This window comes from Rhipicephalus sanguineus, chromosome 11 (genome assembly GCF_013339695.2).
Source record: "Rhipicephalus sanguineus isolate Rsan-2018 chromosome 11, BIME_Rsan_1.4, whole genome shotgun sequence".
NCBI lineage: Eukaryota > Metazoa > Arthropoda > Arachnida > Ixodida > Ixodidae > Rhipicephalus > Rhipicephalus sanguineus.
Genome location: NC_051186.1, coordinates 133,169,449 through 133,197,295, shown reverse-complemented (window position 1 = coordinate 133,197,295; position 27,847 = coordinate 133,169,449). Strand labels below are relative to the sequence as shown.

General features: G+C 43.5%; 1 protein-coding gene across 3 annotated transcripts; it reads left to right on the top strand.

Annotated features, from left to right (window-relative positions):
* The first annotated feature begins 322 nt into the window (after positions 1–322).
* Positions 323–27,847, top strand: LOC119374540 (galectin-4). Of its 3 annotated transcripts, XM_037644682.2 has the most exons (9): positions 323–508; positions 1,439–1,530; positions 3,695–3,905; positions 5,014–5,136; positions 9,580–9,816; positions 11,369–11,488; positions 20,040–20,105; positions 22,549–22,662; positions 23,482–27,847. In XM_037644682.2, exons 1-9 carry the CDS (start codon positions 485–487, stop codon positions 23,575–23,577), a joined length of 1,083 nt encoding a protein of 360 aa, XP_037500610.1. In that variant the 5' UTR covers positions 323–484; the 3' UTR covers positions 23,578–27,847. The 3 variants fall into 3 exon arrangements, with proteins under 3 accessions (XP_037500610.1, XP_049276402.1, XP_037500614.1); XM_049420445.1 differs by lacking the exon at positions 20,040–20,105 and having other exon boundaries at positions 23,482–27,205; XM_037644686.2 differs by lacking the exons at positions 11,369–11,488; positions 20,040–20,105 and having other exon boundaries at positions 23,482–27,197.

Genomic DNA, 27,847 nt, shown 5'->3' with positions numbered 1-27,847 from the left:
TTTTCCTTTTCACTTTCTTTAGGACCCCGCAGCCAAGCAAGCAGAGATTTCTTTCCATATGAAGAATCATGAAGAAATTGTATCTACATGAAGAGCGATGTTTGAAAATCGCGCTCTTTTGTGACACCCCCTGGCGGTGGTACTCGTCCGTATGTGCTGCCACAGGCGTTACCACCTATTAGTATGCTAACTTATAAGCTCCGAAATATTGAGTGCGTTGTTAAAAGCACAACTCTGTGTTCCAGTGAATCCTGGAGAAACGTCACAAAAAACAATCGCCATGAACCCCCCCCCCCCCCCCCCCCAAAAAAAAAGCGGAAGCGGAAGTAGTGAGTCACATTTGGCTTTACGGCATTTACGGTTCGCGGTTTCGGGTGCAAGTGGGGTGTAAGCTGACGGCTTTCGCGTAGGATGACTGACTGCCTCGCTGTGTTCGTGTCGTAGTTTCCGCCGGTATTGTAGTCGACCGATAGCGGCATTAAAGATGACTTCCCCAATCTACAATCCGGTAAGCTTGATCCGAACATGCTGACATTTACGGTGCTGCCTATATATGGAATGCCACATGCGCGATTGCTTGAGTGGGCATCGGGAACGGCTTGTCACACGCACCAGCATTATCCGGAACTCTTAAAATTCGCTGACCGCGGTGCCCCGCGTCGCTCATTTGCCAAAGCGTCCAGCGAAACAATCTGCGTGTGTTGTTATTTAGTCTCCAAGGAACGTCGTGCATGTGTTACAAACGCAGTGTGTCCAGACAGCGACTGTACGAAGGGTACCCAGCTTCCGCAGTAATCTTGCGCGCTTATCAGTGTGGAAAGAACTTGATTATTTCTTATAGTTCATTGGTCACTACGCGTGCGTTGACCCTGTTTCGGCGATAAACTCCAAGGTGTTAAACTATTAGGGTGCTAAACGTCTCATCAGGACAACCGGCAATCCGAAAGTGATCACGCGATGCAATGCGATGAAACGAAAATATTCGGGCGTATTCCTTTTGCGTAGTAACATTTGTTCTTGTGGTGTAGAAAGACAATCACATGCGTGCTTGATGTTTTTAAGTTCGCGGTTGCAGTATTCGTTTACTTTCGACATCTGGCACTACTGTGTTCAGAGTATCAAGAAAAGAAGACACGCACCGCACATGTCATACCAAATGAGAATGACCAACGCATGCACTTTTTGTAGCTGTCAATTATACCTGACGACTACTGACAATATGTGCATCTTTTTCAGCTATCAGTACATGATCACCAACGTTACTTGGACAGTTGCTGGAGAAGTCTTCGTTTCATCACTATCTAAAAGTTACCTCTTAATGCTTGTTATATGTGCGGTGCATGATAATTCTTGCTTGTTCGTTTCTGTTCGAAACATGCAGCTGTCATTAGCTAGAACGATTAGTAATCTATGACCTATGTGACTTGCATGTTTTCAGCCCCTTCCATATGTTGGACCCGTACCGGGCGGTGTTCTCTCCGTCGGCACGCTCATTCGCATCCAAGGCACTCCACACCACTCTGCAAGATGGTATATGCACCATTCTTTTCTCTTGCTGTTAACACTTGTGATTACCTTGTTTACACATTCCTCCAAAGACATTGTGCTTATAGGTTTCCACATAGCAGTTAGAGCCACAAATCTTATAAATTTCCCATGCCTGCTGAACTAATTTGGTTAAAGTACGACATATCATTGCTTAAACATAGCATGAAGTACTAATATGGTTGTAGCAGGGAAAAAAATGAAGCATAACAAACCATGGAACAAAGTGTCTTTTATGAGTTTTCACACCTTTCTTGTGGATTGGCACTGTATGGTGTTGCAGCGAGCGTGGTAAGTGCATACTGTAAGCAGTATCTCCTGTCGTAAAGACTACACATACTCTCACGTGACGTGATGTCACGTCGTCTCAGTATTGCACGGCTACATGCAACCATCCCTGTCTGTCGACATCTCATTGCCTTCCACTAAGCGCCTCTTGTTTCGATTATAGATAATAACATGATTGGGCTTGCTTCTGCTGTTCCATAATTAACCCCATCTCACAACCGGTCCAGGTTGTTTACAATGACCGGTGTAAATTATCTAGTGTAATGATTTTAAGGTAAAACGTTTCTGGTCAGTATCAGCACACAGTGAACCATGCTTACCCTGGATATTGTCAAAATTTGCCATAAACTTCATTCATTCAGTCTTGGGTGTTCTGTATTAAAAATAACTAGGCCATCCTACTACAACACCCTCAAACCATTTCTGCCGGTGCTGCACTGTAAAAGGAGTTGCGCCATCGTAGGCGCACTCCTGGCACACAAACAGCACATCGTGTGGCTTGCTTGCGTCTTTTATCTTATTAGTCGGTGCTCGATGCTTTCCTTTCAAGATTTCTATGTCACACTGATAAGCATGCACACTATTTGTGATCGGAAAGTACACTACGTTCAAGCAAGGAAAGGCATGCAGGACAGATGACGATTGTCATTGTGTGGCAGAAATGCACTAGCTACCAGAGTCAAGGTTATTGAGTTCTTGTTGAAAAAACAACACGAAGATAAATATATAGATGGAGGTCTGATAGCACAAGGCTGTAAAGGGACCTCCTGTCCAAGACTACCAATAAAAGCAAGTTGGTTAGCGTAGACAGCAATGTAAAAGAAAAGATTATTACCAACAAATGTTGGTTGGTTAGCAAAAGCGGCTAGGTAACACGAATAACTTATGTTGTTATAGAATGAGATAAATTACATAGCATTAAAGCTGAATGATAACAGTGTTAATGAACAGTGTACTTAAATAAACAAGAAAACAACTTCTTTTTAACCCTTTCATACGCTACCTATGAAGACTTGTCTGTAAATGCGTCAAATCGATACAATGTTATTTCAAGGCACGCGATATTATATTTGCAACAAAAATAATCTCGTAATACGTTCATTTATGTGTGTTATAGTAATCATCCCTAATTACTTTGTAATTAAATATCTATTTATTCTGAAGCCATTCATGCTCTGTTTTTGCATAAATAGAATGAAATCTCAGGCTAGAAATATAGTGCAAATTCGTTTTCGGTTATCTTAGTTGAACAAAGAAAAATTATACTTTGACGTGGGTCATGGGAAGCGGCCCGTCGAATGACTCGTCGAATATGGTAGTGCCTTCGGCAAAGTGATCATATTCAACAGTACACTGCAAAATCAAGTTAAATGAAGACATATTTATTATGCAGGAGGTTTAATTCATCCAAAGCTCAATGTATCGTGCTTTTTCTTAGCCCCTAGTCGATAGAAATAGCAAAAACAAGTGGTTTACACAATTGTGTACATAGCGTCTCAAAAGGTTAAATACACCAATTCAAGAACAGTGATGTGAGGTGGTACCACATTCCAGATAGATAAAGCAAAAAAAATAAGCAGTTTGTAGTCTATAATTGCACCGTACAAGAGGTAGTAAAGAATTTCCACATGCAAATCTAATGGGGGCGAGTGTTACAAAGATCGTCAGGACAAAACGCACTTGAGAGTATTCGATGGATGAAGGACTTTAAATAGCATACCGGCGAGATGATATTTCTAGAAACCGCACTCACCATTCTATGGAAACTTCATTGCTATAGGAACAGTTGCATGAGAAGGTGCAACTGCTTGTAGAGTGTCCTGATGAAGAACCTTTGTCTCTTGTATCAACTCCCTCGCAGTTTTGCCATCAACCTCCAGTGCGGACCGAACGTACATCCACGCGACGACATCGCACTGCACCTGAGTCCCGTCTTTTCGCCTCCGCCGCGCATCGTGCGCAACTCAATCCAGGCCCAGCAGTGGGGGCCCGAGGAGTCGCACGGCGACCCGTTTCCGCTCGTCGCGGGCCAAAGCTTCGAGATCCTGGTGCTCGTTGAACACGAATACAAGGTAATTTGGCGGGTAGTTCGGTGTTGAATCGTTGAAATTCACAAAAAAATAAAATTGTATTTTCCTTTGACACAAAAGCAGCTAAAATGTAAAACAGTACGTTCTTGTTGCTGCTGGTATATGTTGCTTTTAAAGGCCACTTTTTATTGATGCAACAGTTATACAATTAGGGGTATCCGAATTAGGGGCATCTTTGTGTATCTGAAGAAAGTAATATATGTCACTTGTAAAAACTTATCTTGGCTTATTGACAGAGAGTAATGCGTTGTGGTAGGTTGGTATGTTGAGGCTGCGGCATGGAACTTTATGTCAGCTAGCGGTGGATGAAACACACTTCCCGCGTTCTTTTGATCATCCCTGGTGATTAGATTAGACCAGGTTGGTTTCAATCAGATTGGTGTTAATTTTCTAGAAAGCTGAAAGCAAAACAAAACTTGACACTTGCATGCAGTGCAGATGTGTTGAGGGCACAAAAACGGTGAGAAAGGCAAAAAGTAACAATAGTGTCTGTTTATTAAGACTGGCCGGATTTGTTTATCAGGCACCTCAGGGGCACAAAAGCATTAAGGTAAACAACAAAACTAAGCATGATGTTAGTTTGTGAAAATGACATTTGTTTTTAGTGCAGATTTAAGACTTTGCAACCTTCACACATCATCTTTTTTTTGTTTCTTTTTGAACTTGCTGATGTTCAGAAACTCTTGTTAATTTTTTGATGCCCTAACTCGGGATTCTGCTTCCTACAGTCGGATAAGATTTAGCGTCCTCTCTTAAGTACACCATACTCAATGGCATAGCCTGGAGGGGGTGTTAAGGAGGTTCAGCCCCCTCCCCCCCACCTGAAAAAAAATTTCCGGCTATGCTCCTGATCATATTTTGTTCAAATTAGTTCAGTCGTTATTTATATAACAGGAGCGTTTCTGCGTTATGTATGTATGTGAAACGTGTGTAATATTATGAAGGTAGTATCTTTAAATCAATCAACCAATCATTCACTCATGCAATTTGTCTGCCAAGCAGGCCATATGCAAAGGAAGCCGACAAATGAAAGAAATAGCGTGGTCCAAAGCGTTCTGTATTCTCACGTAGCCAAACTATTGCCGTGCAGATTGCCATCAACGGCAAGCACTACGCCGAGTTCCAGCACCGCATTCCAATTCAGCGGGTCACCCACCTGACCATGGACGGTGACACAACAATCAGCCTGGTTCAGTTCGAGGGAGTCCCATCGGTAAGAAATGCCACTGCCATTAGGAGCTGTGTTAAATGAATTCTCACTTCAGAAACCATAGACTGTGAATACATGGCTGGCAGTGGCTAGATCGAGGCCGGCAAGTTCGTGCCTGGTGGTTCTGTCGGTACATTGCCTAATTTGAATCTGAATTGATTTTATTATTACCACAAGCACACAACATACATAAACAACAAAGATTGTAGGATAAAAGCTGCATAATCTGTGAAACACAAGCAGCAACATGGCAAGAATGCTCAATACGTACAATCGTGAGCAACATGAAAGGGAACACTCGAGCGCATGGGGAATAGCCTGAAACCTGACGCAGGGCAGTTTGTGGCGGCTGCTGTCGGATGCAAAGTGGGAAGGGCTCTGTGGCCCTGTTAAATGTCGGCACACCCGTCTCGCTGTTACTGATAAGAAACTGCAACTGACTGCGTACTATCATGGGCTGCTCCCGAGTATAAGGCGGATATGGCAAGCAGAGCACGGCGGTGTGCTGTCTACAGCTCTGTGCAAAATGCCACCTTGCCATTGGCTTTTGTGTGTGCGTGTAACACATAAAATCAAGATACAGCGGAATGTGATTTTAAAAAACGATACGGCTCTTTGCTGCGCGTGAGTGCTACGACAAGTGCTGCAATATGAGGCTGTTATTTGTGTCATATATTTCGCGCATCATAAAAACAGACACATGCTAGGAGTGACAGCAGTTCGCAGAAAAGAATCACCCTTTCCATTTTTATTTTTATCAGTGCCATCCCAGTACCGGTCGAGTTGCTGTTTGAGGCTATTCACCATGCGCTTGATTTTTCCCTTTCGTACTGCTTACGATAGTACACTTGTAGCAACACTGAAAAAAAGAAATACAGCAAAAGCTCGTTAATTCAAACTCGGTTAATTCGAACTTACAGTTAATTCAAACTGACACCCTGTGTATTTCTATGGGGGAAAACTCCCAATAATTCAAATGTGTCGGTATCCACAATGGTTAATTCGAACTGGGAGCCCCTGGTTTTCATTGCTCCTCGCAGAAGTTGGCCCAAAGTGATCACAGTGTGTTGCAAAACCAAACCAAATTTACTAGAGATGCAAAACAATGAAACAGCAGCATTTCTCAGCAGATGAGAATTCGCACTATGCGCTGGAGCTCTTGGGCAAGCTGCAAACGATGCTCATGGATTTGCGACAGAAGAAACGCAAGCAAATGCAAATTACTGATTGCTTTTCATTTTGATTGCATTAACTCTGCCATGTAAATACAGTAGACTCCTGTTAAACGAAAGCTGAAGGGACCAGGAAAATCTGTTTCATTTAACAGGAGTTTCGTTTACTGAGAGATGAAAAGGGGTGCAGAATTCAAGCACAAAACCAATCATGTTAGAGGCAGTTGTTTTATTTAAGCAGCAATTTCATTTAAGAGAGTTTCGTTTATTGAGAGTCTACTGTAAACATGTTTTGGAGCATAAATAGCGTCACATATTTCACATTAAGGCTCACTGTTCACATGAATGCACGTCTGTGCTTGTTTCTGGCGCATCACTGACTGATCAATTAAACCTGTTTGCTGTTAGAGCTCCATAAACTTAATTTACGAAATCACCTGCCACAAGTGCATAGTAGCGCCTAGTTCACAATAATGAGTCCAGAGGTGGCTTCTTTGGGTTCTGTCCGCGCAGTGTGGTACGATGTTCATTCATTCCAGCGCCCGCCCTCTAATTCGAACTCCGCTTTATTTGAACAATTTTATAGTCCCCTTCAAGTTAGAATTAATGAGCTTTTACTGTGCATACAGCAAAAAAAAAAAACAAGAAATGAGAATCTAGCAATTTCACATTTTCGTAATTTTTCTTGCTTCTAGTTTGTTTCTGTCTTCTGTCTGACATATTTATGTACAAATGTAGCACCATTTGACATTATCAAAAGAAGGTCTTATTACTTGTGAGAATGACATTTTGAACTTCACCATGCTAACTATTGATTGTTGTTGGGTACCGCCAAGTCACTATTGACTCCAGGTTATACCATACCACGAGCACTGTTACATCAGTATACGGTAATCTTTTTTATTTCTTTGGTGTCATTTGCACCGTGCAGTGCACTTTGATTGCTTAGCCTTAGTAACGAGCCTGTTTTTGTTTGGTTGGTTAAGGGCAAAGGAAGAAAGGTTGCCAGCTGGAAATGCTTTGCGATGCATTTCTTACCCCTTGCTGACACTACGCTTTTACATTTGCATCTCAGAAGGACTTCTGCTCTTTAAAGGAAAACTGCAGGTTTTGAAGTAATCCACATATATATTAATGTTATGCGATATATTTTTCCTTCACAGGCTCCGATGGTAAGGATTGCACCTTGTTGTGTTGAGTAGCACCTGCAGCATGAAAATTTGTGTGTGCAGAAGGAGCATAGCTCGAGACTGGAGATGTTGAACTCGTTAACTCCTCAATACGCTGGCAGCGTTCCTCATGAAGGAAAATTAAAACAATTTGTTCATATTAACTGTTAAACATAAAGTACATTAATGAAAAACAAAAATGGAAAACATGTTCGAGTAAATGAATACTAAGTAGTAGGATTAATTAGCGACTGCTTTTTCGGTTTCTAACTGCACACAGCTGAAACTTCCTCCTGCACATAAAATAATGCTACTGTTGACTTTGTGTTAGCTTTTGCACGCTTCATTGACACTTTGGTGGTGTGAAACTTTTCCATATAAAAAATCGCGCACTTGATTACGCAGGTTTAAAATAAATTACACGTCTTTCAATTCATGCAGGACTTGGACGTAAATCTATAAATGCAGAACAATTACATACCACACTCGTGGTGGCATAGCTGTTTGATGCCTCTTAAGCCCCCAATGGCACAGCCGTTGAGTTGTCAGCTATTTCAAAACTGATGACACAGCTGTGGATCCTCATTTCATGTCACACGTCGCTGTTGGAGGAAGGAGCTTCAAGGCAACACTTTCAAGTTGAAATTTTGAACTAAGATGTGCTTTTAAGGTGCAGTTGTTCTTCCTTTCTTTTTGTTTTGTGTGTAACTAGCTGGATAAGACCCTCTACTCTTAAGGATACCCTGAGATTAGTGGTGTGGCTGTGTCATAGTTCCTTTTAAGATGTGTTGGCACTTGGTTAAGATCAGGCACCTCAGTCATTATAGTGTTTTGTTGCTGGCATGAAGTCGGAACCTTATTTCCTCATGAAGAGAGCCACGTTTCCTCATCAGTCAATCAGTCAATCAATCAGTAAATCAGTCAGGTTTCCTGTGGCCACATAAAGCTTTTGTGAGTGTAGCACTCGTGGTGTCTAGTACTGTCTCCCATTTTGTGTTTGTTTAACAATGAGCTGTGATGACTTATTCAGTTAATCAATCAATCACTCAATCGATCAATTCATTCGTCAATTGAAATCAAATTATTGATACAAGATACTAGTACCAACAAGATAGAGGACTGTTTCTCACTTTATAATATGCTTTAGTTGGCCATGTAACTGCAGCCTACCTTAGAGGGGCCCTGCAACATTTTTCCAAGTAACCACCAGATGGCTTCAATAAAAAAGCTTATTGGCTCATGAATCGACTGCCGCAAAAATTTTTAGAATCTGTCAAGTACAAGCGGAGTTACAGGGATTTGTCGCATGCTGTAAGCACTTTCTCTCTTCTCTCATCCCGACAAGCACACTGGAAGCTAAGCAGGGAGGACGTTGACAAGGGGGGTGAGAAGATGCTTCCGTTCGTCAGCGTGGGCCATGACCTTGAGCACTTCAATTTTTTCTTTTTTTTTTCTTCGAACGCAAGGCTTACGTTCAGTGTGATTGCGAACGCGAGCACGTGGTGGCATCCTGTGGCGGCCACAGTAACTATGCAGCTCGCGATGCTCAAATCGGCCAATATCCTTGGACTTTGGGTTTATGGCGCAGTCATTTGGGTTTATGGCATCATTTGTTGAGAGGAAACAATTCTTAGCTGACTTCGAGAATTCATTGTAAATTGCAGGCCACGTGCTGCGCTATAATGTTTGGCTCGCATGTTCTCAGAAGCCTCGACTAGCACCTGTCGCGCAACCAAGGTAGTCGCAAGGCAACTGATCACAAGTGGTCACAAAGCAAATGATTTGGCTCAGTCGCTCGCTGCTTGATATTACAGTCACGCGACTGCAGTCACAAACCTCTGAACCAATCAGATGTGCAGGAACAGGACACCAGCTTGTTTTACCGGGCAATGGCAGTGCAAGAAGACGGGAATTCTGTGTAGCAACGGGTATACGTTGCACTCGGGTGGGAACATCGGTTGCCTTGAGTTGCTTTTTCGTTGCCAGTCGCGAATAGTCGCGCGACCGGTGCTAGTCGCAGGTGTGAATGAGCCTTTATTTTGTCATGGTATATTCTGCATAATTTCATCGCCAAAGAGCTAACAACAAACTTCTTCCTCTGACAGATGCCACTGGGACCTGACATGCACATGCCGATGCCAATGCCAGTGGCTCCTCCTTCTGGGCGGGTGTCCCCGTACGGCGATGCAAGGTTCGGCGCCCCATACCCTCCGCAAGCAGGCTACCCGCCTCCACCAGGTGGTGGTTACTACCCACCTCCGGCTGGTGTGCAGCCTGCGTATCCTGGAGCAGGTTACCCCTCTGCGGGTTACCCAGCACATGCCTCAGGAGTGCAGTATTATGTGAGTACGGTCGTACGCCTCTACAACGAACGTCGCTATATAACAAAATTGCGGCATTTATCATGCAGTGACCTGTATGACGGAGTTGGTTACATTTGATGCATTATAACTTGTCAGCAACTCAAATAATGCATTTTTTTACGCAGAATGGTAGACAACATCCTTGACTCCAATCAGAGAGATCTTAAAACATTTTTTTAGAGAACTATTTTCAAACTTCAGCGTTTTTTGGTAAGCCACATACATTTCAGCACAATTTTGAAGTAAGAAGGGGAGCGCGAAAACCGCAAATATTTTTTTAAAGAAAGCCCGGTTATTAAGTTCAATATGTACAGAGTTTTATTATCCTCAGTTTAACTTGTCTGCAGCAATAAATTGCTGAAATACAGCTTTTTTAAGCAGTTTGCCATGTTTGTGATTTTATTCCTCAAAAGTCCTTCGACAGCAGAAGGAAATAATATACTCGTAAAGATTGCATTCAACTTGTTCTTTGATGGGAATAAATACTGTGACCAAGAAGTGCACTGTTTTCTTGCTGGGTGTGGTCAAAGTTCAAAAATTGTGGGAAAACCTTTTTTTGTGGCAAAAATTTATAATTTTTTAAGGCAAACAAAACTTTTCTTTCGAAACTTCGAGATCATTCTTCCAGGTATAAAACCCGCACCTAGAGTTCATTTCATCAAAATCGGGAATGGTGACTAGTTCTTCATATTTGTTCTTATCTGGACCACACCCAGTACGAATAGCCACCAACTACAGCCCCTTTGTCGTACTAGGTAAAGGTGTTCAATACTGTTCGAGCACTGCCATTGTTAGTTATTTCCCAATACTATCTGCTTGATATTTAGTAGACATGCTTTTCAGTGCACTCTGGTTAAGTGTGTCCACAAATTCATTGAGAAGCACCAGCACAACATCCTATGACTTGTTTCTTTTTTTTTTTTCATATGTGACATTACAGATCAACCCTTGTTGTACTTCTATGTTTTCGTACCTTTTTCTGTGTGCTGTCTATGTGTGGCCAGTTTCCTGTGTGCTACCTTTTCTACTGTGTCTACCATGCTTGCTTGAATGTACAGTGGCACTCAATATGAGTTACAATACAGTGGCCATGGTTGAAGGAGCCCCAGGCGTTTATTGCAACACTGGTAAACGTGAAATTGGTTTTTGAAATACCAGTAGTCAAAACAGTGTTTACATGACTGATTGTTTTCTATGTCGGCGCCACCGTGCTGTGTTGATGCTGCTTTGACCGTGGGCAGCATGTTGCAACCCATATTGAGCATGACTGTAAGTGAAGCACCAATGTGGGGTGACCATTGCGCTAGTCTTTGTAAGGTCAGTAAGACTCAGCCAAATCATGTTTTTCTAAATAAAAAAAGCAACACAGTGATTGGTATTTCATTACTCCTCATACTTATGCTGACTGATTATCGATATCATTTACTAAAAATATATATACTCAGAGTCATCTAATATTCAAGCAAGTACGGTGTGCCTGGCATGTGTTTGTGTTTTCCCATTTCCTCTGTGTGCTTGATCGGCGCTGTAGCCACATCCTACGGACCAGAAGCACGGCTCCGGCTTGGGCGGCTTGGGAACTGGCTTGGGAGCCGGATTGGCAGCCGGCGCTGCTGCTCTTGCAGGCTCGTCACTCCTCAAGCACGGGATGGTAGATACACTCCTGTCACTCCCCTTACTGCATGCAGACAGCTCTTTTGTGGCACTGTTCATGCTATAAATATGTAGCCAGTGACTATACTCAATTACAACCTAATACCGGTGTCACATGATCACTTTTGATCGCAATCAGGGCCAATTCGGATTAGGCTCTATCCGGATCAGGTGCTGCAACACGGTCACTTGTAATCCTAATCAGGCTCAGTTGGAATCAACACAATCACAATTTGGCTGATGTCTGCGCCGAGCCCGGATTAAGCTGGATCATGTAGCAGTGACTAGCTTGTTGATTGCGATCAAGAAGTCCGATCCCAATTGGCCTTGATCGTGATGAAAATTGCCCATGTGACACTGGTATACCAAAAAAATGTCAGCTCCGCTCACAGCCATCACTGGCCCTCCCACAGAAAATTTACATAAATGCTCCATCCAATAGCGCTTACTCATTTTTGTGACGTCACGCTCTTCTCGAGTGTTTCAGATTTGAATTTCCCCATACATACACATTTTCTGTCACTGGATTTAGATTGGAAACGTGAACGTCCTGGTGAGTTTCTTCGGGGATTGTGTCATTGCTGCTCCAGGGTGTCTACCGACCGGGAAAACCGGGAAAACCGGGAATTCTCAGGGATTTTGGGTAGTCTGGAAATTCTCAGGGAAAACTCAGGGAAATTGTGCTCCCATCAGGGAAAATGCACAGTATCTTTATTGAAAGGTGACGAAAGTCGCGGTAGCGCTTGCTCGATATTTTGTGAACGCATTTTTCAAATCAAACGGCCGCTGCGGCTGCGGGGAAGTGGCGCACTTTGATGCTGTCATCGCCTTCGGAGCGGTGAAGTGGGAGAGAATCTGGCTAATGCGTGGCATGCGGGAACCGCGAACCACGACACATCGTATCGCGTAATGTTGTAATGTTGTCAGGATGTTCTGGGAGTACGCGGTGTAGTTCTGTAATCTTTCTCGCGCGTGCTGTGCGTTAGCGCCCGATATGGTGTTTTTGTTATCGCCGCGTGTCAAGTAACAAGCATGATTAGTTGTAGAAGCGGTAGCAGTAGATGTAACGAGCTTGAGTTATCTTGCAAGCGATCGCGATCGCGCAGGAAGCGGATGCCTTCGACAAGGCTCGTATCTGGCAAGCCATCCCGATCGGCGAGAAAAAAGACGCTTGTTGGCTGTTATCGGAGAGCTCACTCGCTCTGATCCCGAGCTTCAAAGATGCTATTTAGGACTCCGTGAAGAATATAATAAATTTCCAGGCGAGAGCTAGCGTAACTAACGGGCCCATTCACAGCAAGTGAAAGCTTTTTTATTTCTTTTTTTCCCGATGAGGGCACTGCTGAAACAAGTTTTAGGCAGTCGACTGAAATTTTTTGGGGCTGCAGCTGGCAATTACCAGCCACACCACGTGGGTGTTTGCTACAAAGCCGAATTACAAAACTTTTTAGAGCCATGGCATAGCGGCGACCGAAATTCGCGACACCGGCACGGGTCCCACATGCTCGATTCGGCGCGCGATGTCGGAAAGCAGTAACGTTTCCACCATAATCGGATGTGCCGTAATTCAGGCTGTTGCCGTGCTTTCATGCGATCTTAGCCCGCAGCTATATTGCTTTTAGTAATTATATAGACACTCCGACGCGAATTTTTTGCCTTCGCCATGATCTTCCCTATCAAGTCCAAATCGCGATTACATCACCCCGCGCGTCGCATGCTCCATGTGCGAGTGAAAGTGCGCGAGCGCTGCCGACGAACGGGGCTTAAGCAGAGATGAAACGACTGTCTCATTCGCGCGATGGGCACCTGGATAGGAGCCGGCGCGTTGGGAAGGGGGGTGGGGGTGGGGGGGTGCTGGCTGCGTGAGTCCGACAGGAAGTGCGTACTTTGTACCAGCGGGCGTGGTCGCGTGCGCCGCGGTATCTTTAGTGGGGATCAGCAGACGGCTCATACCTTTGTAGGTGTTGTGCTCTAATTGCAAAACTTTCGTTGAAGCCATAGCAGTGGCAGATCCCGGGGGCGGGGGGGGGTAGCGGCGATCCCCCCCCCCCCCCCCCAAGCCAGCCCCCGCCCCCTCCCTTCAGTGCCTGTCCTCCACCTCCTTTGTCAGGCTTGCTTGTCAAGTTTGCCCCCTTTGTCAGGTTGCTTTGCCTGCCACTGTCCAAAAGGGGTAAAGAGAATCTTGTCCCTGCTCTCTACCTCTCATTGCTCTACCCTTTCCTGCTTCCCTATGCACATTTCCAATGAAGGCTTCTTAGGCACCTCCATAATCCCCTCTGGGCTGTTGTAAATATGCGTGACCCACCAAAATGCACTGCTGAGCGTTGGCTTCAGCCTTTGTACCCCCCCCCCCCCATTATGTACCTGAATCCGTCCCTGAGCCATAGATCACAGATAGGGCACTTCTCTTAGTGCAGTGGCTGCGTTTCCTGAAGGAGCGAGCTGCTAGCCTATATTCATATAAAATTCCTCTTTGTTGCTATCGGATTTACTATTTTGCTCTCACGGTGAAACTGACTCTTTTTTTCTAACGTGGGATGGTTTTCAGTGTTGTGCGTTCGTGGAGAGCAAATAGTTCGGTTGGGCAACATGATAGCAAAGGCGTTGCATTGCTCTGGGCAACACGCGAGGATTTGACAACAACCCGCAGCAGCAGAACAAGCGCAATTCCACAGTGCATTAAACCCGCACTTGTTTCGTCTTTACATGTGACACTCTGGCAAGGCATCTAACTGTGATTGCTGCATCTCAGGCTCAACAAAATTGATTTTTTTTCACGCAAAAAATAAAAAAAATGTTTTTTCATGTTGCCATATTAGTCGAGCATTCTTGTGGCCTTTTCAGTTTAAGATTAATCCTTCAGTAACTATGCCTTGCATGACAGGTCGAATTTCAGTTTAACGAAGTTTCGATATAACGAAGTGAGTTGCCGCTTTTACCAACTTCGCTATATTGAGGTTTATATGTTCTATGTACTATTCAAATGGGAGTAAGTCGTTTTCATTTTCTAAAATGCGTATTAGAAAGTGACATCACCGAGCGATATGGTCTCTACCCATCTTGACATGAAACAATGTTCTGTTTCACTCAGGGAATTTCAGCAAAAACACTCAGGGAAAACCTGGAAAACTCAGGGAATTTAGAAATGTCAACTCGGTAGACACCCTGTGCTCAGCCAAACAATGTTTTAGGTAGTGACGACGAACCTTTGACTCTTAATATGCATAGTGCTTACATTAGCCGAGTAAAAGTACTTGCGGTTCTTGCGGAAACAAGCTAGCATGACCGTCTTTCGCAGGTGAGGGCAGGCACACCACGGTTCTGTGGGCGGTACTGACATTTTCTCTTAGGTTGTAACCGAGTTTAGTCCAGGGCGCAGGAGAAGTTCTTATTAGCCAACTTGACCATAATGTCAGTTCCATGAGGCTCGTGAATTTGGTTGAACGGTGCCAAACAGGGTAAGGATGAGGGCAAAAATAATAAATAATAATAACTCGTGCAGCATGTCTCTTTCTGTCCTCATCCCATTTGGCATCGTTTAACTCACGATGATCAAAACGAGTCAAAATTTTAACATCATCGAGAAGCTCCTTTCACGAAAGCTCCAAATATGGCTGAATTGGCTGCTGCGCCTTTGACTCGTCACTGACTGCAGTTCAGGGCTGCCAACTCGAAGGTAATTTTGCACATTAAAAAAATTTTCAGGTTTATGTGTGGTGTAGAGAAATCTTGGTAGCTTGAGGGAAATTCTGGGCTCAGTCTGCAGCTTTAATTTTTTACGTCAGTTATATAGTATGTTGTTGCTTTTTGTCAAGATACCATTGGATTTCAGGAGCTTCGACTGAATTTTGGTCATTCCCTCCAGCCATTTCGCAGTTTGTTGCATGATCACATGACGTCACTGGAGCTCTTGAACAACTTTTTTTTTCTGCACGTGTTGTATGACTTCACATCAAAGCACATTTAGTGTGTTTTGCCAGTGATAAACTTTGTGGAGGATAGATTTATCGTTAGACTCCGTAGCCTGATGAACTCGGTGTTGGTAAACCTGTGTAGGGAGTAATTTATCTCATCGTGATGATAGAAGTTATGAAAAAGAAGTAGGGAATAAAAACATTTATTATATCAGTCTCTTTGGAGGTGGGGGAAATTACAGCTCAAATAGAGAAATTTAAGGTACCTTGTCAGGAAACTCCAACTTTTCGTGTTGGCAGCCCTGCTGTAGATGTGTGTCGGCTTTGTACTGTTTGCGCTCCCTCCGTAGACGTTGCACCATCCTTACTGTATAAAACACAGAGTCGCAGGGAGTGTTGTACCTTCTTTTACGTATGCCCTGATCACGTATGTTTATTCAGTGAACACCTGGCTGTTACGAGTTCATTACATTTTTTAGGTTCTCCGTGTGAGCAGCATAAGCAGCATAGTTATCTTTGGGGTGGACTCACTGCATTGCCTGAAACTGTGCACAGAGTGGGAAGGTTTTAGGGATAAAGCTGCGTGTTTGCAGTAAATGTCTCCGCAAGTTTTGCTAAATTTTACCTGCTTACCGTAAAGTACCACGGAAACGCCTAATTTTGCACAAAAGCGCCCTGTATTAAAATTTTCGAAGTTTCAGTATTCTGAAATTTATATGTTAAGCACCCACCCTACCAGAGTGCCAGCATTAGCCGAAAGATCCACCCCATTGCAGCCATTACAAGACCACTAGGGGCAATCCGTTAGCCGCGCGATGACTCCTACACCGTCACCGGGAACATTGAAGTCACCGTGTCGCACTGCGCGGCGGGAACTGTAGCACTGCCTCAAAGGTTTATGTTGGCCGCCATCTTGGTCTTTGCTGTTTCTACCAGGCAGGCATCCATATCTAGATTAACGCAATTTTCAGCGGAATTGGGGTAGGCGCTTTCTCAGTACTTTACGGTAGGAGCATATAAAAAAATTAATTAGCAGAGGTTCACAAGAGGGCAAGTGAGCAGTTTAACCTTGTCGCTTACAAGATCCACAATCCTTTTGCTCTTCAGACATGTACTACACAGTATTGGGTTGATGGGTTGACCATGGACAACACTACACAGAGTAATTGAACAGAATTAGGGATAGAGTCATTGTTTTTTTTTGCGTAATTCAGTAAGCACCGACACTGCCAGATAAGTTTTTTCTGCAGCGGTCATGTAGTTTTGATGCAGTTTATTAAGCACCGTGCTTATTTCCATAACCATAACAGTTGCAGTGTTGATGACAATGTTACGGAGCTGCCAGGTATGGCAAGCTGGAATAGTACTTGGTAGCGTTGTTTTTAGGCTTGTACAAATAGTGAATTTTAGGTTCGAAGCGAATTCAAAGTCAATTCAAAGTGAATAGTGATTTGGTTGAATAATTTCGAATCGAATTCGAATAGTATATACCACATATTAAAAAAAATGCGTATATTTCTCTTGACCCAACTAACCTGCACAATATTTTTTTTAATTGAAACAAGGCATGTACAGATGTCATTGTTTCATGGTTCAAAGGGAAGTGGAACAATAATAATATCTGAGGTTTAAAGTCCCAAAACCACGATATGATTATGAAGAACGCTAGTGGAGGGCTCCGAAAATTTTGACCACCTGGGGTTCCTTAACGTGCACCTAAATATAAGCACACAAGGGAAGTGGAAGCAACTTTGAATACTAGTCGCAGGATTTGACTTTCGGTAGAGTGCTAGTGATAACCTGTAAAATATGTTGCATTTTAAAATTTGCTACACTTCGAGCATATAAGCCGGTATAACGAGCTCTTAAACTTAAAAAATGATGAGTCGATGCGAGGGTAATTTAGTCTTTTAACCTTGTAGTGGGGCTTCGCGGCAGTGCAGATTTCCCCTGGATAGCTTTAGAAACAGCGCTAAAAGACGGGACAAAGAAAGGACACAAACCACGGCGCTGGCTAACAACCAAATGTGTTTTATTCTTCCAGTCTGCCCATATATACTCCGCCACAATCTCAAGGAAACAAAAGCACAGAAACAAAGAAAAATCGATTAGCCTGCGCAGAGGCTCAAAAATCCTCAATCGGACAGAAACGTCAACTCCTTCGGAAGGAGGGAGATCGAGGGGAGGCTGACACATGCTTCTCCGCCATTATAGATATGATACGCTTCAGAAATGACACGCGCCCGTTCATCATGGTACTTCGACAGGAAAATGGAATCTTTAAAAGATGGCTGGCAACCACATTCATTACAGTGAAGCGACAGTTGACTATCTCTGGCTTGTTTACGGATGTTGTTCGCATGCTCTGCGCAGGCTAATCGATTTTTCTTTGTTTCTGTGCTTTTGTTTCCTTGAGATTGTGGCAGAGTATATATAGGCAGACTGGAAGAATAAAACACATTTGGTTGTTAGTCAGCGCCGTGGTTTGTGTCCTTTCTTTGTCCCGTCTTTTAGCGCTGTTTCTAAAGTTAATCATGAACCAACCAGCCCAAATTCGTACCTTATTCCCCTGGATAGGTGTATTCATAGCATAGCACGCATTCACTTTAGTGAAACCATCTTTACAGGAGGTTACATGCGGTTTATATATGTCTATTCGTTCATTTCGAATACTTCAAAATTTAGAATAATTTAAATTCGTTTCAAAGCGAATTCAAATACTGTAATATTTGTTTGAATATTCGAACTGCTCGAATATTCGCACAAGCCTAGTTGTTTTATGTATAGTTTCTCTGGCTTGCCAATAACCTCCAAGTACTATATACCTTTTCAGTGCTACTTGTTCCTTAGTTCTACTGCATCACAATACATTGTCACAAACACTGGCATCCAACAGTTTGTGCTTAGTTCCGGAGAAAAAAAAATCAAACGCTTAACTTGCCTAGCATGTGTTCATTTCTTTCCGCAGGATGCACTCTCTTCTGTTGCAAAAAACATGGTCGAAGTAAGGATTTTGTACAAAAAGATTTCTTGCGTTTGGTTTTAAGCTTGAAAGTGCTTGCATGCTGTAGCATTTCTTAATGCATGCGTGTGGTGTGTAAGCGTGTTCAGTGAAAAGTATCTTAGTTTCGCAGCGACGTGTCGGCAATTTTGTGACCCTGTGCCACTTCTTTCACTTGAGTGATTACGTTGAACACAATGCTGGTTTGATAAGGTTACCATGGGATGAAAAAAAAATAATTCAGGAGAAACATTTTACATTTAAAGGGGCTCTGAAACACCTTTCTAAGTAATCATACGAAGGCCTGACTGTTGGGCTAGACTACCTCGCACATCTGACGCTGCAAAATTTTTTCTAAGCTTCCAAGTGTAAGCAGAATGAAAGAAGGAAATTTTTGAGAGCTCGTTTCTTTGTTTGATGCAACCTTAATGAAAACCAGCAGATAATGAATCCAGGGAAGATTGCACTGTTTAAAGTGTATTGTAGTAATTATGGTATAGATGTGAAGAAAGTGAGGTGGACGAAAAGACAACTTGCCAGCGGCAGGGACTGAACCTGCAACCTTCAGATAACGCGCCCGATGCTTTACCAATTGAGCTACGGCGGCGGTCGTCCTTTCGTCCACTTTATCGGGTATTTATGTGCATGCAAACCTGCGAGTGTTAGTCAGTGCTTCACGTTGACTAACAGAGGCGCTGACTAACACTCCCATGTTTCCGCCGCTATTTCCGATTTAGGCATGTGTCGAGCCCCTTATAAACACTCTGGGTAGTTCAGGCTGCCAGGGCTTCCTTGCGTCGTTGTGCATCACGTGATCCACACAGACCAATCGAAGCCCTTCGTGAGGGTCACAGTGCCTACACTATGCACCAGAAGGAGTGATGCGCAACCGAGCACTTGCTAATTTCCATGACAGGGTTGATGTGCGATTTCACACTCGTGCACTTCGGTGTTGCCAAACTACGTGAGCACCTGGTGCAGACCAGCTTCGTCCTGTGCCAGCTTGATGAACAAATTGTAGCCAAATCCAGATTGTGCATATTGAAGTATTGTCAAGCAGCTCAACACAAAGCGATTTATATTGAGCTGTCTAGCTCACAAGGTGTGTAGAAGAGCACTAGAGTGCTGGCAAGCGTATGCACAGTTTTGGATACAAATGTACATATACTTAAGGTTTTCTTCAGTTCGGCAACACTTTCCTTAATAGGGTCAAAGTGTGTTTTGGGGCCCCTTTAAGCTTACCTTGAAATAGATCAATCGAGTTGTAACTTTATATGTAAAAACCTTGCATGGTACAGAGTCTATGAAACCTATTTTGTATATATACAACTGTAAGAACGCAACTTGCCAGTAGCTGGGAACCTAGTGTTGTACATAAGGAGTGGGCTTTTACGTTCTAGCTGGGCAAGCATCTTTGCTGGAAGTGTGTGTCATTTTACTGTAATGCATGCAAGTGAATTGGGCATTTCATATGTGAGAACCTAATACGAATTCGATGAGTTTTTACGGTTTTGACCGTTCCACGTGCCCACAGCCTCACATTAGTGTTCTTCAAGTGTTGCTTTCGTAAGATAGGAGCGGGCGATGATTGCTGGTTGTCTGTGCACTGTTTGACCGTCACGTTGTCGTGCCAGGGTCACAAGGCGGGCTTGGTGCCGGCTGTGGCGGGAGCCGCCATGTCTTCGGGCCTACATCACAAGGTGGTTCGCCTATATATTGCAGATTGTACAGCACCACTGGCCACTAGAATGCTGGCCCTGATCTATGACTGACCTGACTAACGTCACGTGATGACCGGTCACCACCAAGCACGACTTGTTCTAACCCTATCTCTCTGTCGCCTCTGCCATTGCTGGCATGCATGCTATGTGCAGCAGTCATCTCATTCTGAGTCTCTTGTGTGGTGCTGTGCTTTTCTTCAACTCCTCTGTCTTTATCTTTCTGGGAAACACTTATAGGCCATTTGTTATAAAACTTGAGAGTACATAAAAAGCATAGTACAGATAATGTAGATATAGAGGAGCACTGTTGCAAACAGTGCATTTAAAGCAGAATGAATATTACATTTGAAACACAAGCAACAGCTTGTAAGAACAGCCACTTCCCAAAAAAAGTCACAGTTTCGCCGCAACGGCGAAGCAATGAATGCGATAGCAATAAATTGGAATGTAACGCGAAGAACGGGAAGCAGCTCCAAATTGCCGGCGCGTCGCTCGAGCCAAAAGGACGCACGAAAAGAACGCACACAGTACGAGCGCGAACTATCATGCGTCACAGCTCGACACTGGTAGTGCACTGCTCAAACATAAAGCAGGACGCACGAAACGAACGAACAGGTACACACAGGAGGAGCGCGAACTAACTGTCCTAGTCGTTACTTATTTCCGTTTGAACAGCGCGCCCCTTTCGCAAACGCGGCCGCTGCAGCGTCGAAGTGACCTTCGTACGCTCTGTCACTTCAGCGCAGACATCGCGGGGAAAGCACAAGACATACAACCCCCCACTCTCCCGCCAGCCGCCCCCTTCTTTCCTCGAGATAAGCGCACGAAGGCGACCACGTTCGCAGGAACGGGGCCACGATCTTTAAAGCACGCCACGCGCGGACATCGCGCCATCTGCGTGGTAACTCAGAAAGCATACCGATGTAAGTGGTGTATATAAATAGCTCGCCGTTAGCAGGCTGAAAGACTGGGCTCTTCGTGGCCTAACCGTCTAACGCCGCGTGCTGGAAAGCGGGAGGTCGCCCGTTCGATTCCGCGCGTCGGAAAGTTTTTCCGAATTATTTTTCTTTGTGGCTTTGATATATATTTATAGACATATACCTACATATACGGTACATGACGACGGCGACGGCAAAAATCAGCCGAGACTGTCCATATAATTGCTATCGCAATAAAAAGAAAAAAAAAATGCCACCATAACTGTTTGCTGGAAGTGTGAAACAAGTGCGACATAGAACACGTGGCTCCTCATGCAGCATGACCTCAGAGATGAGCGGGCACTAGCATATCTCTGAGGTGGTGTGTCTGGATCTAGGTCATAGCTACAACCTTAAGGTGCACATGTCATACGCTCACGTACTGTTTTAAGACTGCTAACACAAAAATTATGCAAGTAGCGGTTATATGGCCCTGCCGAGAATGCGTAAGTGGTATATTATAACTACTCACTCATTGTGGATTTAGTCTAAGTGAAAGTTTGTTGCACTTAGTCTTAAATCTTGCTCTGTCTTGTTGTTTTCAGTTCACTAATAGCTGTTGACGTGAGCCATGCCCGTTCAATACTTGCATGGATTGCCTGCTGTCGGCTCTAATGTTGTAGTGCGTTTGTTATGTACTAAATGGCCACTAGTGCCATCTTGTATGACGGTACACCTAACATGCTTTGATGCACACTCACTGATGTGCCCTGATTGATGTTTGTCAAATATTGTGCCTCTTGAAAAATGTCTTTGTTTTCGTTCATTGTTGAGAAGCTTGTGTTCTGCACGTTGGTCCAGTTGTGTTTGAGAATATTGTCGCATAGTATTAGCGAGAAATACTGTCAGGCGTTAACATAATGAGAGAAATTTCTGCGGTGCTCTGTCACATATCAATGTGTGTTATGTCACTGGTCACCACCGTCCGGGCAGTTAATTTAAAAAATGCTAGAGCTTTGTTTAATTACGTGCTAACAAAGCTTTCTTACTGTGCGGCTTCTGTCGACCTGGGTCTGCTGGCATGCAGTTTTCATGCAGCCTCACTTTCCTTTTCAAGTCTAATTAATCACCTGGCATTCCCAGTACATTTCGAAGTTAGATAAGTACACACACAGTTATTGCTGTGCAAGTTTGTTAAAGTATCTGGGCACTCTTAGTATAGTAAGAAGAAGTTAATGAGAGTCACACACATGGCTACACTCAAACCTCATTATAACAAAGTCGCATCTGTCACGAAAGTAACTTCGTTATATCCAAAAATTCGTTATAAGCGTTTATTTGTAACACTGTAGCTATGACAAGACTATTCATTTACTTGGTTATAACCGATAATTCGTTATGTCCGTGTTCATTATAATGAGGTTTGAGTGTATTTCCATGCAGGGTTGTGTGTTTATCGCAGGACTTTTGAGCTGGTCACGTTTCTTGTCCTCTTGCATGTGCAGTCTCACGGACACAAGCCCAAGTCTAGCATGCCACTTCCCATCGGTGCCGGCACACTTGGAACAGGGCTTGCTGTCGGCGCTACGGCACTCGCCGGTGCAGCTTTGGCAAAAAAGGCGAGTAGCATTCCATAATAACATAACGCAATCCATGGTGTTTTTCCTGTGAAGTATAGCCTTCATAGAAAGCTTACCCACTCTGTTAATGTACTCCAAGCACATAATGCTAGTCTGGCTATTAATGAGAGCTTCTCATCGTTGTTCATCACTGTCGAAACCTGATGATGCAAGGGAAGGTGTACAGACTGTGGTATTTCGCTGCTGACCATGAAGTCACACGTTCTTTTTTTTTTTTTCGCAGCAGTTATTGTGCATCGCTTTTTTCTTTTTAGATTCAAAAGATTGTTTGAGTTGTACGGAAAGAATGCTTCAATTTCCCTCATTATGAAGAGCCAGCTGAAGAACTAGTCTTGAAGTTTATTTGGTTTATTGTTTACCAGCAACTAATTACCATGCACAGCCCCATGGCTGTCACCAATGATGGCATGTCTCTCAAATACCACCCTTTATTTAAAAACATATATTTGTGTAGAAACACACTGCGTACCATATTTTTCATGTATAGCCTGCCCCCACATGACAAACCACGGAAAAATCCAAATTAAGAAAAAAAATATCCCCATGTATTGATGCGAAGCAGCCTTTACTGCGTTACCGTGAAGCCGTGCCGTGAAGCCAGCTTGCATACCAAAATTAGCGTGTAAATCACACCCCAACTTTGAATATGAATTTTCTGTATATTGTGTGCGGGCTATACACGAGAAATTACAGTATGTAGTGTGCAAGCGTGTAACGTTCCAAAGTATAGTGATTTTTTCAACGTGTGTTGAGATGATGCTACACAAGTTCTTTCTTCTTCTTTTGACCAAATTTCAGCTGAAGCCCAAGAAGATGTTCAAGCACAAGTACAAGCACGGCTGGAAAGGGTGGAGCAGCAGCAGCAGCAGTTCGAGCTCAAGCGAAGAAGAATGAACGACATGAACTCCACATTTCTCAAGAAGCAGCGACGGGTGTCGTCAGCCAGGTTCTCTTGTACTTCCGCAATGTCCTGTGCACGTACAGCTGCACGCTATGTCATTTTTCAATGCCTCGTGGCCTAAAAAAGAACTTCTGTGATGAAAGTCGTAATCCCATTCACTCCATTGTACTTGAAAAAGCGTGGTCTGAGACGTGAATTGGCAAAGCTCTGGTTCTGACAAACTACCTACTCAGTATATACGTCCAGGAACAATATAGCAGGCACTACGATCGCAGTACTGTACTAGCACGATACTAAACATCCTGAATGTGCCGAGCTAGCTTAGCTGGTGCGAGGCTTGCGTCTTCCGGACTGCGTACAAGCGTAGTGTTCCGGAGCACGTGGCCCATCTGAAACAACTGATGGCAAGTTGTCTCTTGTACAGCTTTCTGTTTCTTCGAGCATGGCTGCTGCAAACTTTCACACCACATCGAACAAGAACCTGGATTCTGTTTGGTGTAGAAGTGCTGTGGCTAACCACTTGTCCTTTTAAATGCTTCTCTACATTAGCTGCTTGTTGTGACTTTCATAAATGCTTCTGCAATGTCCGTGAAATAATTAGTTGCTTGAAACAAGGGCCCTCCAGTCTATTGCCTTTAATAAGAAGCATAAAGCATGTGATGAAGGTGGCCTTGGATTTTCCAGGAAGCGTAATTATGATTATGTTTAAGTAGACTGGTAGTTGTGGTACTCAAGATAGTGCAAATGTCAAAACGTGTGATGACTAGAAATCGTTATTCAGAGCCACTGCTATCACAATGTTTGCCACGCCTCAGGCCGGCAATACTGACCCGATCACAACAACATTGACATTACATTGGTGTCACCTGGCAGAATTGTAGTTGTTTTCACTGGTGCGCCAATGTTGGAAATTAACTTGCATAATGGCAAAGATAGTGTGTTCCCTTAATTTTTCTTTCTAAGTGCCGAACTGATCTTGAAGAAAATTGCTTCCACCACACATATGTTAACGCTGTGTTGCCGTGTCACAGTCCAAACGTCATGCAGTGTTAGCATATCACACAGAGCCAATCTTCTGTCTACTAGCGGCCACGGTAGCCTGGTGGCTATTGCATTGTGCTTCCAAACATATGTCACGGGATCGAAAATCCCCAGTACTGCAGCCATGTTTCCATTGGTGGCAAAATACTAGTGTCTGTAAACCACACATTGGGTGCATTGTACACACTGAAACTACTAAAGCATGCCTCATAATTAAATTGTTGTTTTGGCAGGTTAAAAAGCACAGAATTCTCTTTTGTTCACTGATGTTCTCACTCAATCTACACCAACCTAATACAGGAAATGCATTGATCATTGGTTTATGTTGTGATTATTCGATGAAGTAGCAGTAGTATATCTGCAGCCATTATCTTGAAAGCTACCATACTTTTTCGTGTACAACCCGCTCAAGGAAAACAGAAAATTCTGAGCTAAATTTAAGGTGCAGGTTACACGTGAATTTTTATGTGCAAGGTGGTCTCGCACCAATGCAGGAAAGCTGGCAGCAACAGCGACGGCTGAAAGTGACAGTTGGTGAGGACTGGGGAAGTGACACTGGTGATCAAAACTGAGTGAAAATGAAAAATGTTGCAATATTCGTGCATAGTTAGTAAGGTCATCTTTATGAAGGCACAAAATTAATTTTCACGGGTGAAATGGGTAGGCAATACGCTGCAATTTTTTTTAGAAAATGTTTTCCGCAAGTTATATCTGGGGGTGTAGGTTATACGCAGGTGCAGGTTACACACGATAAAATGTAGTGTTTCGATACTCTGGGATATGCTAGAGCATTACCATTGACATTTCAGAGGAGTTGTGTGTGATTGGATGCATTTGACGTTTTCTCAGGAATTGCTTGATTTATCGCGTAACTCATTGCACTGTTCCCTCAACATTAAATGCACTTTGAATGCATTATATTTGCTGGTGTGCACCGCTATGACTGTTAGGATACCTTTCACACAGCAGCTGTCTTTCTTTACGATGAAAGCTTAGATGTGTTTTATGTAATGGTCATATTAGTATGCCTGTGTTGCGCCTAGATGTTCGCCTAAGTAACCATGTGCAGTACTCTTTTTTTTTTTTTTTCAAGCCACTCTTTCTCTCTATCCTTTATGCGTACTACTCCTAGGCTCTAACGTAACATTTGATGTCACGAGGTGTTGCTGTGCCTTCTGAATGTCACGTGATGTAATTATAGCTTTGGAGTGCTTGCTCTATTTCTTAGCACTTGAGGAGATGGGAGTTCAAGATTTATTGTGAAGTGTACGATAAGGTGTTTTGAAATGCTTTTTAATGCCCAGTTATGTGTACAGTCTATCGATGCGTTCATGTTTGATGGAGGTGCATCATCTTTTCAACAGTGGCGCTGTACAGTGAGCACATTGCGATGCATAGCTGGCATGGAGCTTCTCCAGCAATTTGCAGGAACTTCAGTGCAGCTTCTTATTTTTACATATGCAACGAAGCAGGCAGGTTTAGTGTTTCAGAGGTAATAGGGATGTTCACCATGTCCATAAATGTGTTGACCACGAAATATCCAGTTACTGGAAATGTAATCAGCCAGTTTGGTGGTCAACCTTTTAAGCAGAGTGGGCGTGGCATGGTTATTACAATTGACAGTAACCAACAACTCTTGCTGCTGTTCATGCTGATAGAAACGTGGTATTGATCAGTGATACATTTATAGAAACCTAAGGCTACAGCGCCCTAGGTAGCTTTGGCTGAGGCTATACATTGCACGTAGCCTACCTGCAGTCTCTGTTTGACAGTCGTCCAAAGACATATTTCTTGTGGAGTAATGCGTGATGTCGCTACATCTGTGATTTGCAATAATTGCGTTATTATTAGCATTTGTAAGGCACTTGTTATTCTGAGCTCTGTCAGGGGACATCGCTTTCCCTAATGATATTCGGCAGCACTATGTACGAGAAATGAGGCGTCTCGAAACTTTTCAGATGCAAAAATGGGTGTTAAGATTCCAAGTCTATACTTTAGGGCCATATACTGTCTTCCACAGTTGCTTTCACATTTGCAAAATACTTGTACAAGTTTAAATGCCACAAGAAAACCCAACAGTAGCAGTTTTCAAGATGTGTTTTTAACACACTGTGCAGAATGTGTTCTTTAGTGTTTTGAATCCTGATACCTTTGCTTGCACTAAGTGTTTAAGTGAAATATATATCTTAGAGAAATTTTATTTAGCTTTAATCACATAATATATTGCCTTCCTGTTTATTTTATCCTGGCTGATCCCTGCTGTTAACAGAAGCCACGAGCGCAAAATCGAAATACGTAGCTCAGTGCAGCAAAAGCAGGATGAGTATTTCGCTGTTTCCTGGCTTCACTTCTAACATATACGATTGCGCGGAAGATGTGATTGCAATAAATGTACTTGCTTTTGTTATCTTGTGTTAACTGTACAGTGCCTTGAGGTTCAACTGAACCCTTTGAGGGTCAAAGGCGTACATTGTACGTTAACAGCCACAAGACGGTCAGAGACGTACGTGTACGTCATTGCCTGTACACTTAAAATGCATGCCTTTTTCGATCATTTCTCTTGCTTTGCATGTGCTGCCACACTTCAGGTATACTTGGAATTTTTTTCTGGTGCCGATGCCTCTCCATTCTTTTTTAATGCTCTACTACAGCGGTGTGCCGGCTGGTTTCGGTTTCGTCCTTTGGCCGGTTCTCGCTTATTGCGCCTGCAAAACTGACGGCTTTCTGGTTTAGAATATTTCAGAAGGTGATGAATTTGTTACTATCTCATTTATTGCTCCTCGGTAAGCGATTGCGCCTGTTTCCGTGGGCGCTCACTGACACAAACGATGCTGCTGTGGTTGGGTTTCCTGTTTCGGGAACTCGCAAAATCCGCTTCTGTTTCGTTGGCAATAAGACGAATGATGGTTTTGGACTTGTTTTTGCTTTCCAGACGCGCTCACAACTACACAATTTTCTTCAGTGCACTCCCTCCCCGCGCAGTTTGCTTGCACTATGGAAGTGCGTGCCAGTTCCTTGGCTGCAAAAGTGAGTCTAGCGGCGATTCCTCCGAATCGCAGCTCGACTGGCGAATCAGAATCTGATTCAGTAAATGTCAGTCCGTCATACGAGGCGTTACTTATGAGTTAAGGTTCGGATGCTGATGGGCGAGCAACATTCTCAAAAGCGTGCGCAGCAAGACGATGCTGACTAGATAAAGAGTGTCTTTTCTTCCTCCGTATT